Below are 16,816 nucleotides of genomic sequence, written 5' to 3'. Positions count from 1 at the left end.
TTTAATTCAATCTAGCTAATAAACTTTTTCACGTCCACCACATATCCTTTAGAAATGAGAAATCATACCCTAAAACAAAAATCTCATCTATGTGTATCTTTCTCACTCTCCACCAAGAAGAAGCTATTGTCACCACCACTGGAATGTGCCATCATGGCATTACATCTATATCATAATCATCACAACACTAATTGCCGCTAGAGCCACTTCCACAACTGCGACACCCACTGCCTCCCATTTTTTTACCGCCGGCTGGAAGCAGACACCCTTGGTCGCGGTCAGTGACTGAGGACATGGCAAGTCGCTCGACAAGATCTAAGATAGGTGGCGGTTAGGTGACATGTAGTGGGGATGTCTGCATCAACCAGAGGTCAGCGACGGTGACACAACAATCCCACTGGTGGTTGTCTGGTTGACTGATACGATCTCCGGCGTCGCTGCCGCTAGCGACTGATCAGAACTAAGGGAGTTGTGAGAAAGAGAAGAAAAGTAATGATTTTGACATTTTGTTGTATGCTTGTATTCAACGTTAACATGAATCGATTGTACAAATAAGTATAAAAATTGGAAGAAGAAAAGATAAGAAAGTGACAAGATAATTATTGGAGGCCGATGCGTTGGGCTGTGGAAGTGGCGGAGGCAGAGGCGGAGGAATTGTTGAAGTGGTGGAAGAGAGACGTGGCGCTGATTAGATTGAAGGCGGCAGAGGTGGAGGTGGTGGTGGTGGTGGTGCGTTTGCGTGCTTCTTCGATTTCTTCTTTGTCTTATATTTTCTCTAATTTTGTGTTTATCGTTCATATTAGGGGTATATGTATTCATATCAAAATTTATATTTATTATGTGTGATGCAAGAAAATATATGAAATATATATTTAGTTTGAAAAGCTCATTCAAATTTATATAAACGAAAAACATTTTTTCCCAAAGAATTCGATTTACCCCATGATTATCTTAAAGCCTTTCATTTCCATCATCAAACCTAAGTAATACATGGGTCTATAATTTAGTAAATAAATAAACAACAGAAAAAATTTATATTATATCATTCAAAACAAACATTGTTTTAAAGAAGTAAACTTAATATATATATATATATATATATATATATATATATATATATATATATATATATATATATATATATATATATATATATATATATATATATATATATATATATATATATATATATATATATATATATATATATATATATATATATATATATATATAGGATAGGAGTTGGCCAGAAAGTCCAAATTTCCTAAAAAGTGTAAAAAGTCATAAAACACCATAATATCAACCATAAAACACACCAAAAACCCACAAATAATATGATGAAGATTACTAAAACATCATGTATGTGGGTTTTGTGTTGTGTTTTAGATGTTAAGGCTCTGATTGTGGAATGACAAATATTATTGTGTTTTATGTTGTTTAGCATTGTGTGTTTTATATTCATAGTTCTACGATGGTGTGTTTGAAGTTTTTATGGACTATTAGAGTTTGAATATGGTGTTTTAGAAATATTCATTCTATTATTTGTGAGTTTTAGGTGTGTTTTATGCCTGAAATTATTGTGTTTTATGACTTTTTACACTTTTTAGGAAAAACACACTTTCCGTATGATCCCCACCATATATATATATATATATATATATATATATATATATATATAGGGTAAGATTCATGCGAGAACCACCTTTATTGCGAGAAACGCGAGAACCAATGTGAACACTAGGGGTGTTCAAAACCGGATATCCGAAATTTTCGGATATCAGATTTCACTATCCGAATCGGTATCCGAAATTTCGGATACGGATTCGGATAGTGAATCGGATATCCGAAAATCTAACTTTTTATTTAATTTTTATATTTTTATTATTTTTTTTCATATTCGAAAACGGATATTTTGGATAGTTTCGGATATCCGAATATAAGTTTTCGGATATTTTGGATAATTTTCGGATATTTCAGATATTTTCGAATACCTCGGATATTTTTGGATATTCGGATATCCGAAAAAAAATGAAAATTAAATTTTCGGATATTTCAGATATCCGAAAATTTTGAAAATCACTATCCGAATCCGAAAAATTCGGATATCCAATTTTTAGGATATTTCGGATTCGGATATCAGATATTTCGGATCGGATTTTCGGATACGGATAGTTTTGAACACCCCTAGTGAACACAACAAAAAATAGCTAAAAAAAACCTAACCTAAACCCCCCTCCCCTCCCTAAGCTAAAAGATAAGCTTAGTAAAAGAAGCTTCACCACGTTACCATTGTCATTACTAAAAGATTCGACTTAGTAAAAAGTTTGGTTTCCTTCATAAAAGTTCGATTTTGTGAGCGTCTCTAATTGTCCTTAATAAGGTTATGACTTTTTAAGACTATCTATGAACTATAACACGTTAACTGTAGTGAATGAGATAATTTTTTCTCTACTTTGTTAACTGTGATTAAGGATGAGCTCGGTACCGGTACCCAAATTTGCCAAATACGTGTAACAATAATGGTGCCGAAAATTTCAATGTACCGTATAGGACGGTACCGATACCTTACTGTTATTTGATGGCTAAATTCGATAAAATACAGGCACCATACAAAACCGACATGGTACCGAAAACACCAAAAAGTGGGTGCCAATTCGGTACCGAAAATAATTTGTTACGGGAATTTCGGTACCGTTTCGATACCAATTATATATCATAGTGATTTTTATCATGCAGGTTCTTTTAAAGGCCTACTTCGATCCAAAAGAAATTGTACTATTTGTGTCTCCCTTATTCATTGATCAATCATGAACCTCATCAAATAGGTGGTCTTTGAGGTATCTTTCAATTTTCCTTATTACTTAACATTTACTTGGTTCAAGAGGAAACGAGATCATTTGTTTCAAACGAATCATTGGTAGTTTTGTAAACCATAAAAGACCCGGGTATGTTTAGTGCAATAACTGAATAATGCTTAAAAAGATTTTGATCCAAAAATCTTCTTTAATAATACCTTTTATAAGAATTCAAGGCAATGCTTATAAGGATTTCAGTTAGAATTGTGGGTTGCAGTAAATTTTATTTCTTTTTTAAACATTACAGATATATGCCAATTTTTTCTTTTTACTTTATCTGTATTAGGTACTTTGTTCTTCGATTTTTATACTTACATATGTTTGTTGGATATTGCGCGGATCATGTTAACGGGATTTTGGTATATGAGTACATGCCAATGGGTTCGATTAAAGATCATCTACATGGTATTATTCTCTCCTTTTATGTTCACTTTTAGTAATTTTCTAACTGCATTTTGTTGTGTAAAACTAAAATATTGCCATTTTAATGCCTCCATGAAAATGTTCATTCTCATAATCAAGATCCTAATATTTTTAATGAACATAAATGACAGATCTTCCTCCGGGCAAAATACCATTAGGTTGGATCTCAAGGATGAAAGTTGCAGCAGGAGTCGCACACATTTACATGAAAAGGTTAATCCACCAGTTCTATGTGGCAACGTTAGATCTACAAATGTTTTGTTAGACAGAACCTTTGAGTCGCACATGTTGTGGAGCATCTAATGCAGCTTCTTGAGTTGGTTCTAAGCCAGATTTAAAGGCAGTCAATAGAGGTGTGATGCTTAAGGCTGCAGGTTCGGTGGCTCTCAGTTGTGGGAAATTGCCAAAAAGTTCATTTAGAGCCTTCATTCATTGTTCCATTCGCCGATAAATCCTTTTCAATAGCAGATAAATCCTTTTCAATAGCAGCTGCAGGTTTGAGGTAGTATATGAATTTTTGAGTTCATCCACATCTGGGTTTCAATTTTTTAGTTTATTGTTGGACAATTTACTTGGATTTCCAATAAAAAAAAGTCCATATTAAACATGTCATAGGTTAGATCCGGAAGTTAGTTTTTGGAATATGTAACACCCCCAAAATTCCACCTGCGGAAACCCCGCGAGACGTGTTACGCATCAGAGTTTGAGCCACCAATCACGTTGAACCAATGATAGATATTAAGTAAGTCATGACATTAACTATTATTATAAAATGTCAACATGTTATCAATTCTCAAAAGTTGTGTGGCGGAAGCATGTATTAATTCGTTTAGTAATAGTTTCATGATAACATTCAAAATTAATGTAACGTTTTATAAATCACCCAAGAGTCTCGATCCATGACCACTCCAGCACTTCCAGATAGCAAGTCCATGTTCCAAACGTTAACAACCTACAAGCATGCAAACAAGTGTGTCAGACTACGCTGGTGAGTTCAAAGTGTTGCTTACGTGTTGTGTTACCAGATATATGTTGGTATAATTCATTGTTGTGTTACGTTGTTGCTCATGTTAGATTACCCTAGGGACTACGCCCTTACGTAACCGAGGAGTGTGCCTCTTAGCAACCCACTATGTTGTCCAGTTAGTTACCCTAGGGAAACCGCCCTTACGTAACCGAGGAGTGTGCCTCTAAACAACCATAGTGAAACCCAGATAATTAGTACCTAATAGCGCTATCAACTAATTACCCCCATTGCCCTCCAGGCAATAACCAAAACCGATTAAGTTATTTACCCAATGTTTCCCGTCCAATGTTTACCAGTTGTCCCAAACCACCGGGACGCATGCTTGAGAAAGTGCAATGAACTCACCTTAGGTTTGCTCGGTTTCAACAAGCGACTTGTTAATTTGTTCAATACTCGTGACCTAGGAGAGTGTTTGATGTTTATCAGTTTCACAATTCATTTTCGCGTATGCCACATCAAGTATTATCACACAAGTCACGTATACTAGTTAAACAAGTAATGCACATGATCGTTAAATTCACCGATGTCTTTAATATCAAATAATACATTGAACCACACAATAATTCCCACAAGTATAGACAGTACTTCTCAGGTCCTTGCACACTTATCTTTTTTTTCATTTATCCCACACATTCTTAAAATCGGTTCATGCATTTTCAGTGGGCTCGATGGCCACTCAAAACCCAACCCCATCCGATTTCCAGTTTAGGTGAAACGGCCCAGCTTCATGGCCCATTTCCACATATCAAGTATTGTTAATTAGCAAAGTCAAACACACTTTTTGCAGTAATATTAATTCTCTAGCCTATCTTCACGTTGACCTGCTTCGGTCATGGTCATGCATTATGCCATTTGGTTTTAACAACTATTGTGGCTCAATTTAATCAGTTAATAATTTTATCATCACACCGTTCAATCTATTCAATCAACTAATACGTGTCATATTAATCCAAAGCATGATATCAGGTAAGATAAGCATTCAACAGTGGTTATTTCATGTGTATGGGTCATTGCGGTTTCGCCCGGCAATACCGACACAACGTCCTACGGCAGTCTAGTGATGCGATCTGGGAGATGGCATAACCATGAGACCATGGTTCATCCCGATAGGGTGCTATATACTAGGTTGGGTTCGGTTCCGATCACAGCAATTAAGCAATCAAATCATATACTTTACAAAAATAACCTTACGGTTCATGCATGACTACATGTAACCCTAGTTTGCTTCTAACCCTACTCGACATCTGACTGGAACATAAGCACACATATAACATGTAACAAACAAGTGGAGGGTGATAACCTATGATTTGGCCGACCAAGACGCACCCAAACCGGAGAGTATGAGCTTTAGTATTGCCGCCTCTTGTGTGAATTCCCTATGTTGCGAATAAACGGAATTTTAGACAACAGAATTACAGTCACGAAAGCGACAAAGATCGAGAATGGTAACACTAACCGGCTGATCTCTCCTCCAACAGAGAAGTCTGCAATGCTGTTGCCGCTCAGAACAAGGAAGTAGGGTTTGGGGGAGGTGCATTGTCATTTACGTACAAGAAATATAAAGATGGGGGTTTGGGCCGGTGGCTCACTTAGCAAACAAGGGTTATATGGGCCGGCTCCCTTTCTTTCATGGTATTAGAGATACCAAATAATAATAATAAGCTAGCACCCGTGAGGAAACAATGGCCACTTATCAGTCGTTGCCTGGCCCAAGTTTATGTTTTAATTATTGAACTATTGTAACTTTAACTAGTGTCAAGACTTAGGTGCGGACCTATGAAGAGAGTGGTCCTGACTCACTTACCCGACCCACTAACTAAGGCCCATATGATCCGATTGGCCCATACACAAGTTAAATCTAAGTAGTCAGGTATGAGAGGTCTAATAAATGATTTCGGGTACATACTTCGCGTTACACACTTCGCACACATAGCATTACCATCAACATTCACGTTTTATGTTTCACATATCACATACAAGCACTTAACATTTCACGTATCACGTACCTACTACTCGTAAATGTAAATTTATACGTCAACTTGTCATATAAGGTTCGTATAGATTATATCAGGGCACAGTAAAAGGCTTTAAAGTACGGGTTGTCACATCATCCCCAACTTGAAAGAAATTTCGTCCCGAAATTTGATAAGCAATACAGAGGAGTGTAATGATAGAAACTCGAATTAAACTTTATGCTACACCACACACATAATAATCAAGCATTACACACAATCACCAATCATCCAGATAACTTACACAGACACTACGTAAACCAAATTGTAGAAACAGAATCGTGAAATTAGTCGGGTGTCACATCATCCCCAACTTGAAAGGAATTTCGTCCCGAAATTCGCCAGTGATCACAAAAGTTGGTTCCGCCCCTTGAACAATTAAGGATATTAAAGTTTTAACAGATCCTTACATTCTTATGTGAACTCCAGTCCACGTATTGAGGTTTACCGAGCTCTCCCGATTGCCACACTTCTTAGTCCATGCTTCGATGGGTTCCCTGATAGATACCACTGATTCAATGACTTCAAATTCCGGTAAGGGTATCACTGCCTTAAACCTAGGGCATACATGCCATTACGATAGTTATCCCGTTTCATTAATTAGCCTGAGTTTGTAAGCCAAGTCGTCGTTTGTTCCAGTAATCCGAATGTCTCCCGCGTCGTAAAGTAAGGTTGCCAAAGAATGGGACCCAAATGCGTCCAGTTAGGTAGTAGGCGCCGTCTGTCTTCTGTTCTAATCGTTGTCGTGAGCCACGTATGGCTTCGGCTTTGACATTTTCGGGTTTCAATGCTTTTACCTGAGCATTTTGTATTTGTGCTGGAAGGCTAGGCTGAATCGTATGCGGTAGCGCTCGCACGTACCAAGGTAAAGTGTCCTTCCGACTGAAGGCGTCAGTCACAACATTGGCCTTGCCTGGATGGTACTTGATAGCCCATGCGTACCCGTTCAGTAGTTCGACCCATCGTCGTTGACGCATGTTCAAATCCTTCTGCTTAAGGATATGCTCGAGGCTCCTGTGATTGGTGTAATCGTGCACCGGGTACCGTACAGGTAGTGTCGCCATATCCCAAGCGCAAAAACTGCAGCTCCCAGCTCTAAATCGTGTGTCGTGTAGTTCCGTTCGTGATTCTTAAGTTGACGCGGAGCGTAAGTAATGACCTTATCGCACTGCATTAATACACATCCGAGACCTTGGATGGATGCGTCACAATATACTACGAAATCGTCTGTGCACTCTCGCAAAGAGAGAACAAGTGCGCTGCAAAACCTATCCTTCAGGTGCTGAAAAGCAGTCTCCTGGGGCTCCCCCCAACGATAGGTGACACCCTTCTGGCCAGTAGTGTAAATGGCTGCGCAATCTTCGAGAAATCCTAGATGAATCGTTTGTAGTAACCTGCCAAACCCAAGAATTGGCGTATCTCCGTTGGTGTACGTGGTGCAAACCAGTCCGGATCGAGCCTACCTTGGATGGATTGACATGTATCCCATCCTTGTTCACTACGTGGCCTAAGAAGTGGGCTTCACGAAGCCAGAAGTCTCATTTCGAGAACTTGCCGTACGGCTGTTCCTTTCAAAGGAGCTCCACAATAAGGCGTAGATGCTACTCATGCTCCTCCTGACTCCTGGAGTAGACCAGAATGTCGTCGATGAAGACAGTGAAGAACTTGTCTAGTTAGGGTTTGCACACCCTGTTCATAAGGTCTATAAATACGGCAGGTGCGTTCAGTAGTATCAAACCATCCATCATATCAAACATAAAGTATAGTAGTTAAAATAGTTCATAAAACCCCATACGATTGATGTTCAAACCAAACTTTGTTTGAATAGCGAAAACATAATAATGAAAACCCAACATAAGTTATAAGTTCAAATATCGTTCACTGCGTCCCCTTGTCCTAACACGAAAGCTCGACCTCTTGCCTCGTTGTCATTGTTGTTGCTTCCAGCATTGTCGTTATTCTGGCGGTTGTTGTTTGTTGGCGTTCTGGTTTAACTGAGGGCAATCCCGTTTAAAGTGACCCTCATCACCACACTGATAGCACCCCTTCCTGAAGCCCTGGTTCTGCAGGGGTGGTTGCCCCTGTTGTCCTTGGTTTTGCTGGTTCTGCTGCTGCTGGTGTTTGGGTTGTGAGGCCCTACAATCCCTGGCCTCATGGCCTGCCTTACCACATTTGTTGCACGTCCGACCACACGGCCCCCAATGATGATAGCCACACCTGTTGCATCGTGGCTTCCTCCCAGCATACGAACCCTGGCTGTGGTCGCTTCCCTGGCCTTGATTGACAGAAGACGACTGGCTGATGTTGCGGTTGCTGTTGTTTGGCCTTTTCTGAGTCTGGCCAGCACTAGATACTTTGTCATGATCACTCCACTTTCGCTTGTTATCATTAGTGGACGCAGTGGCAGTGGGTGTAGCAGCAGTAGCGGCCGAAATACGCGGAGGTAACGATTCGCTTTCCACCTCTTGGTCCACAATCTTATGAGTCAGACGAACGATCTGTGTCAAATCATTGAGATGGGCTGCAGTGACCAAGCTCTTCACATGCGGAGGCAACCCTTTGATAAATAACTCAATCCTCCGGGGCATAGGCCGAGACAAGTTCGGGCACATGTCGGCCAGTTCATACGATCGCTTCACATACGCTTCGACTTCCGATCCAACCATCTTCAAGTTGTAGTATTCATTTTCCAACTTCTGGACCTCGTCCCGAGGACAGTACTCCTCCCTGATTAGTTCTTTAAAATCTTCCCAAGTTGTGGCATTCGCTGCCTCGATGCCCAACAACTGTACCTGGGCGTTCCACCACGTTAGGGCACCATCAGCCAAGGTACCCGCAGCATATTTCACCCTGTCCCCAGCGGGACAGTTACAGATAGCGAACACAGACTCCGCTTTCTCGAACCATCTTAGAAGTCCCACAGCCCCTTCAGTCCCGGTGAAGGTCTGTGGCTTACAGTCCATAAACATTTTGAATGTACACGCAGGCTGGTTAGGTTGAGGTTGCGCTTGTTGACCTAATTAACGGAAGGAAACACATTATAGGAATGAAAAGACGTGTACGTGGTATAAGAGCAAAAAGTACTTGGTACATTCCGTACCAGCTTGATAGGCTGCTAAAGCCTCAGCTACGCGAGTATTGATTAGGTCGGTCAACTCAGCCTGAGTCATAGTGATGTTACCACGTCCGTGTCCTCGTCCGCTCATGTTTCTATAGTTGGGAATAAACCGATTTAGGAATCGAAACGAGATAGGAGTCAAGTATCATACTGATATTTACGTACTACCAAGTTCACACATAGTAAGGCAGAGCCCTCCTCACGCTCGATAAGCCTCACTGGGACTCGCATGCACCCCGCGTTATTATTAAGTGTGCACCCATAATAATAAGGCGATTTGCATGCTTATCTCAGTGCCTCTTAGCTTACGCTCGAAGTTTCCCCCGTTCAAACAACACAACAGATGGTATCACAGTTCTATGGTTTACATGAGTCAAAGAGCAGTGTCACACTATCAAGTCACTATGGTGTTAAACGTTTCGGTTCATATACGTGGTGAGTGTGTGACTGTTAAACAAGTAATGTATAAAGTGAGAGAGAAACGAACCTTGCAATCTGGAGCTGAGTGTCATGATCGATTTTCGAAGTTGTTCGGTTATAGTCTGGTTTTACAAAACGTTTTAAAACCTAGTTCACTATAACCAGTGGCTCTGATACCAACTGTAACACCCCCAAAATTCCACCTGCGGAAACCCCGCGAGACGTGTTACGCATCAGAGTTTGAGCCACCAATCACGTTGAACCAATGATAGATATTAAGTAAGTCATGACATTAACTATTATTATAAAATGTCAACATGTTATCAATTCTCAAAAGTTGTGTGGCGGAAGCATGTATTAATTCGTTTAGTAATAGTTTCATGATAACATTCAAAATTAATGTAACGTTTTATAAATCACCCAAGAGTCTCGATCCATGACCACTCCAGCACTCCCAGATAGCAAGTCCATGTTCCAAACGTTAACAACCTACAAGCATGCAAACAAGTGTGTCAGACTACGCTGGTGAGTTCAAAGTGTTGCTTACGTGTTGTGTTACCAGATATATGTTGGTATAATTCATTGTTGTGTTACGTTGTTGCTCATGTTAGATTACCCTAGGGACTACGCCCTTACGTAACCGAGGAGTGTGCCTCTTAGCAACCCACTATGTTGTCCAGTTAGTTACCCTAGGGAAACCGCCCTTACGTAACCGAGGAGTGTGCCTCTAAACAACCATAGTGAAACCCAGATAATTAGTACCTAATAGCGCTATCAACTAATTACCCCCATTGCCCTCCAGGCAATAACCAAAACCGATTAAGTTATTTACCCAATGTTTCCCGTCCAATGTTTACCAGTTGTCCCAAACCACCGGGACGCATGCTTGAGAAAGTGCAATGAACTCACCTTAGGTTTGCTCGGTTTCAACAAGCGACTTGTTAATTTGTTCAATACTCGTGACCTAGGAGAGTGTTTGATGTTTATCAGTTTCACAATTCATTTTCGCGTATGCCACATCAAGTATTATCACACAAGTCACGTATACTAGTTAAACAAGTAATGCACATGATCGTTAAATTCACCGATGTCTTTAATATCAAATAATACATTGAACCACACAATAATTCCCACAAGTATAGACAGTACTTCTCAGGTCCTTGCACACTTATCTTTTTTTCATTTATCCCACACATTCTTAAAATCGGTTCATGCATTTTCAGTGGGCTCGATGGCCACTCAAAACCCAACCCCATCCGATTTCCAGTTTAGGTGAAACGGCCCAGCTTCATGGCCCATTTCCACATATCAAGTATTGTTAATTAGCAAAGTCAAACACACTTTTTGCAGTAATATTAATTCTCTAGCCTATCTTCACGTTGACCTGCTTCGGTCATGGTCATGCATTATGCCATTTGGTTTTAACAACTATTGTGGCTCAATTTAATCAGTTAATAATTTTATCATCACACCGTTCAATCTATTCAATCAACTAATACGTGTCATATTAATCCAAAGCATGATATCAGGTAAGATAAGCATTCAACAGTGGTTATTTCATGTGTATGGGTCATTGCGGTTTCGCCCGGCAATACCAACACAACGTCCTACGGCAGTCTAGTGATGCGATCTGGGAGATGGCATAACCATGAGACCATGGTTCATCCCGATAGGGTGCTATATACTAGGTTGGGTTCGGTTCCGATCACAGCAATTAAGCAATCAAATCATATACTTTACAAAAATAACCTTACGGTTCATGCATGACTACATGTAACCCTAGTTTGCTTCTAACCCTACTCGACATCTGACTGGAACATAAGCACACATATAACATGTAACAAACAAGTGGAGGGTGATAACCTATGATTTGGCCGACCAAGACGCACCCAAACCGGAGAGTATGAGCTTTAGTATTGCCGCCTCTTGTGTGAATTCCCTATGTTGCGAATAAACGGAATTTTAGACAACAGAATTACAGTCACGAAAGCGACAAAGATCGAGAATGGTAACACTAACCGGCTGATCTCTCCTCCAACAGAGAAGTCTGCAATGCTGTTGCCGCTCAGAACAAGGAAGTAGGGTTTGGGGGAGGTGCATTGTCATTTACGTACAAGAAATATAAAGATGGGGGTTTGGGCCGGTGGCTCACTTAGCAAACAAGGGTTATATGGGCCGGCTCCCTTTCTTTCATGGTATTAGAGATACCAAATAATAATAATAAGCTAGCACCCGTGAGGAAACAATGGCCACTTATCAGTCGTTGCCTGGCCCAAGTTTATGTTTTAATTATTGAACTATTGTAACTTTAACTAGTGTCAAGACTTAGGTGCGGACCTATGAAGAGAGTGGTCCTGACTCACTTACCCGACCCACTAACTAAGGCCCATATGATCCGATTGGCCCATACACAAGTTAAATCTAAGTAGTCAGGTATGAGAGGTCTAATAAATGATTTCGGGTACATACTTCGCGTTACACACTTCGCACACATAGCATTACCATCAACATTCACGTTTTATGTTTCACATATCACATACAAGCACTTAACATTTCACGTATCACGTACCTACTACTCGTAAATGTAAATTTATACGTCAACTTGTCATATAAGGTTCGTATAGATTATATCAGGGCACAGTAAAAGGCTTTAAAGTACGGGTTGTCACATCATCCCCAACTTGAAAGAAATTTCGTCCCGAAATTTGATAAGCAATACAGAGGAGTGTAATGATAGAAACTCGAATTAAACTTTATGCTACACCACACACATAATAATCAAGCATTACACACAATCACCAATCATCCAGATAACTTACACAGACACTACGTAAACCAAATTGTAGAAACAGAATCGTGAAATTAGTCGGGTGTCACAGAATACTTCCAGGAGAATTGTAAATTTGTGTTTTTTTAATTAATTTAGTATTTTTATTGTTTATAAGTGTAGCTTAACTGTTATTTGAATGATTGGATTTTGAAGAAGGGATGTTAAATACTTAAATGTTAGAGTAAACTTCCGTTTTGCTCCCTGTGGTTTGGTCACTTTAACGGTTTTGCTCCAAACCTTTAAAAATAGCCATTTTACTCCCTGATGTTTCGGTTTTTTTGCCAGTTTGTTCCCCGCATCTAACTCCGTCCAAATTGTTTGTTTTTCCATTTTGCTCCCCACAGGGAGCAAACTGGCAACAAAACCAAAACATCGGGGAGTAAAATGGCTATTTTTAAAGGTTTGGTGCAAAACCGTTAAAGTGATCAAACCACAGAGAGCAAAACAGAAGTTTACTCTAAATGTTATTTGCGAAGAAACAGTTAAGACAAATAAGATGCAAAATAGGTGTTAGTTATAATAAAATTGAAGGTTCGGTGTAAACATATAATATATACCGGCAATGAGACTAACCAATGGGGACGTCTAAAGTTTGTTTTTAACGCATACAACCTCCATTTGTTTTTATTAGTTAACTATTTAGATTTACATTATGATTATAGTACTACTGCCTTCTTCAATCATAATTAGCACATAAGTTATTTTAATGTTTTTATAAGTAAAAAGTGTTTTTATTACCCAGCCTGTTGGCACGACAATCTTGCCACATCTGAAAAAGAATACAAATACACGATTGTGTACGTGCTTTAATATGTAGTTCTTTTTCATCTCGGGCAAAGAACTCCACCACTTAATCCTACCGATGATTACTTTGTAGCAAAGAGTGTTTGTCAATTAGCATGTGTATCGAATAAATTACTTTTTGTATGATTCAGTTATGTGTTAATCATAAATAGCTTTACTATGATTTATTTCATTGATTATTGAATATATGTGTTCTGATCAATATATGTTAAGGTCAAAATAGGTTCGGGTAAGTCAAAACAGGGTTAAAAAATGGTTTATTTAAGAAAATATATATCAAATAACCAAAGTTATAAAAAAATAATTAAAAAAAATGAAATCCATCCGGGTTCTAAAAATTCCTATAAAATCATTTGTACAATAACATCTCAATACCTATAAACAATGAATCAAAACATATTTACCTAAGTGAGAAAAATCATATTTTTATACGTTTATATTGAAAAGTTCTTTCATTACAAAGTCCATCTCATTGTCGGTATAGATTATATGTTTGTGTTAAGCGACCCGCGAAACTCGCGGGATCTTAGGCTAGTTAAATGTATAGAACAAAAAGAATTCGATCACATCCCTAATATATCGCCTGATATTTTTGGCAGTTATCTTTGGAAATCAATTAATTGATAAGAATGGACAATTACCAATATATCTTTTTGAATTAATTAAGATAAGGGACACTTGTCATTCCCAAATTATTTCTTACACTTCTCACAAAAGTTGGACTTTTTACAGGATCCTCTACCTCCACCACAATAAGAAACTACTAGAAACGAGTGCCGAAATGCAAAGTGTCGTCCCCGCCGCATCGCGCAGGCAGTCAGACACTCTACTAGTATGTGTATATATGTATATATATATATAGGGAGAAGATCATGCGAGAACCACCTCTTATTGTGAGAACCGCGAGAACCAATGTGAACACACCAAAAATGCCTAAAAATAGCTAAAAATCACACAAATTTTTTTTTTGATTTTTTTAATATTTTTTAGGTTTTTGGGGGGTGGGGGAGGGGGGTTTAGGTTTTTTTTTTGGGGGGGGGGGTTAGGTTTTGGGGGTGGGGGGTTAGGTTTTTTTAGCTATTTTAGGTTGTGTTCACATTGGTTATCAAGGTTCTCACAATAAGGGTGGTTCTCGCATGAGCCCCTCCCTATATATATATATATATATATATATATATATATATATATATATATATAAGTTTAGAAATTATTTTAATGGATTTTTTTTAACATATAAATAAGTTTTAAAAGCCTAAAGGACCATTTCTGCCTTTCTTTTAAAAGTCCATAAGGGGGTTGTAAAGGTTTAAGTTAACTATTATAAAATCTTTATAATTCAGGGACCATAAGTGTCAGCTTGATGAAACTTTCAAAACAGAAATGTTGTTCATCTCTTTTGTCGACATGTTCGGATCATCAAAGATCCACCAAATCACGTTCATCATATGAAGCGAAATCGTGTTTCCCAAACTTGGAATCCTGAACCGAGTCGCATAACCGAACCATTTATACGCAAACTCAGTAGTCAAATCGCCATATTTCGAACAAAATCTCTTAATTTCGGAAGTTATTACAAAAAAGAAAAAACCGAATCAAACTTCGAATCGACCATATTAATTATCAAAATTGTATATATACACAACCTATAACCGATCTGCTAGATGTGTACCCCCATTCAAATCACTCAAGGAGCCTCATCGGAAAATTTCCTACTCTCCAGTCACCTTGTAATACAAACAATTGCTGCGCAACCGGTGAGTATTTTGTATGCATTCAGGTTAGTTTCGCCTAAGAATGTTATATTTCATTGTCCGTCGTTGATTGATTACTGAATAATAGGATTTAGGGTTCGGTTTAGTATTGATTTGGGAATAGGGTTTATCAGTAACTTCATTATACTATAAATAAATTCAAATCTGAGTTTTGTTTGAAATTCCCATCTTGGCTCGCTGGTTTGATTTTGTCTACGTACAAAAGTTCATTATTATAAGTAATGGTTAAGCGGCCGCCCTTGGGCACGCGATCATCATGTGGGAGTCCAGTGGCAATACCAAACACTACAATAAATTAGTTGGTTTTGGTTCTATAGCTAAAGCAAGCATTCTTATTTTTAAAGTTTAAAACTAAACTAGTCTTCCAACTTTACTTTTCTACCGAAAGCATGTGTTTGTCTTTTATCTCATGTGTTTACCAAAGCTTTATTGCATTATAGTGTCATGGGTTTTGAATTTTTTAGGTTCTATCATTGAGTTTTTTAATTGATCCCTTGAATTGTTGTGTTCTTGGTTGCAAGATACAACCATGGCGCTCATCAACAGAGCTGGTAGTATACTAAGGCAGACCGTGAGTAAGCACATCAATAATGATATGTCAATGGCAAGTCCATATATCTGTCAAATGACACGATGCATGAGTTGGAAAGTCTTTGTGGGAGGTATGTCTTTCTCAAATCAAATAAAAGTCCAGTAGGATCATCATGTTGATCAGTTTAGAAGTCTTAATTCTTGTTTTTGCAGGATTGGCAAGGGCTACAAATGATACAAGCTTGCGAGAAGCTTTTAGCCCATACGGGGAAGTCTCTGAAGGTTACCCTAGATTTGTACATTTTAATTTTTTATATACTATTTGAATTAAAAGTTTTTTGTGTTATATTCTGTGATATGTCTCTCATGGCCCGTTATGATATGCAACAGCTAGAGTAATCACAGATAGAAAAACTGGCAGGTCTAGAGGTTTTGGCTTTGTTACTTTTACGGACTATGACGCTGGCAATGATGCAATCGATGATATGGATCAGTGGGTATGTACGTTTTTCCCTCTTGTTACTTGGTTTATGACACGCTATCAGCCCCTTTTGTATCTTCAAAGAAGTTGATGACTGTGTCAAAGATCCAAAATACCTTTGAGGCTTCAATGGTGTATGATACTCTTGGACTCAAACAAGTAATATTAACATGAAAACTTTCAGAACAGCTGGTGTTGCAATCTTCATGTTAAATAAAAGAATAGATGTTTGTTCAATATGTGTTCAGAAATGACAATTATGAACAAAATCTCATGCAGGAGTTGCATGGTCGAACGATAAGTGTGTGTTGGGCCAACAAAAGACCATGACGTGGTGGCCTTCCTCGTAGAAGGAAGCTACAGGGACATTGACGAGTGTTTGAATCTGCTATATTATGCAGGCGTTTATTTTCCGAATGTTGAATCTGCAATATGCAAACTTTATTTATGCCTGTAACCTGTAAGCTACAGAGACAATTAGTGTTCTTGGGGTTAACAGGATATAATGATTGGTTCCTTTTCGAGCAAAGACTTTTTTCTTTA

The 16,816-nt window shown here is 38.6% G+C and overlaps 1 protein-coding gene across 3 annotated transcripts; it reads left to right on the top strand.

The window, feature by feature from the left end:
• Nucleotides 1-14,699: 14,699 nt before the first annotated feature.
• Nucleotides 14,700-16,816, top strand: LOC118482154 (glycine-rich RNA-binding protein 3, mitochondrial-like). 3 transcript variants are annotated; one of them, XM_035977689.1, is made up of 5 exons: nucleotides 14,700-15,243; nucleotides 15,783-15,923; nucleotides 16,006-16,074; nucleotides 16,183-16,289; nucleotides 16,553-16,816. In XM_035977689.1, exons 2-5 carry the CDS (start codon nucleotides 15,791-15,793, stop codon nucleotides 16,601-16,603), a joined length of 360 nt encoding a protein of 119 aa, XP_035833582.1. In that variant the 5' UTR covers nucleotides 14,700-15,243; nucleotides 15,783-15,790; the 3' UTR covers nucleotides 16,604-16,816. The 3 variants fall into 3 exon arrangements, with proteins under 3 accessions (XP_035833582.1, XP_035833583.1, XP_035833581.1); XM_035977690.1 differs by having other exon boundaries at nucleotides 14,700-15,266; nucleotides 16,214-16,289; XM_035977688.1 differs by having other exon boundaries at nucleotides 14,700-15,266.

Source organism: Helianthus annuus, chromosome 9 (genome assembly GCF_002127325.2).
Source record: "Helianthus annuus cultivar XRQ/B chromosome 9, HanXRQr2.0-SUNRISE, whole genome shotgun sequence".
In the NCBI taxonomy this organism is placed as follows: Eukaryota; Viridiplantae; Streptophyta; class Magnoliopsida; order Asterales; family Asteraceae; genus Helianthus; species Helianthus annuus.
The sequence above is the reverse complement of the archived record's forward strand: the minus strand, read 5'-3'. Positions and strand labels throughout refer to the sequence as shown.

What these genes read in the sequence shown, in the direction of transcription:
- LOC118482154 (XM_035977688.1), top strand. An exon ending in TTGGAAAGTCTTTGTGGGAG is followed by an intron (nt 15,924 to 16,005) that starts GTATGTCTTTCT and finishes TTGTTTTTGCAG; the next exon opens with GATTGGCAAGGGCTACAAAT. An exon ending in ATACGGGGAAGTCTCTGAAG is followed by an intron (nt 16,075 to 16,182) that starts GTTACCCTAGAT and finishes GATATGCAACAG; the next exon opens with CTAGAGTAATCACAGATAGA.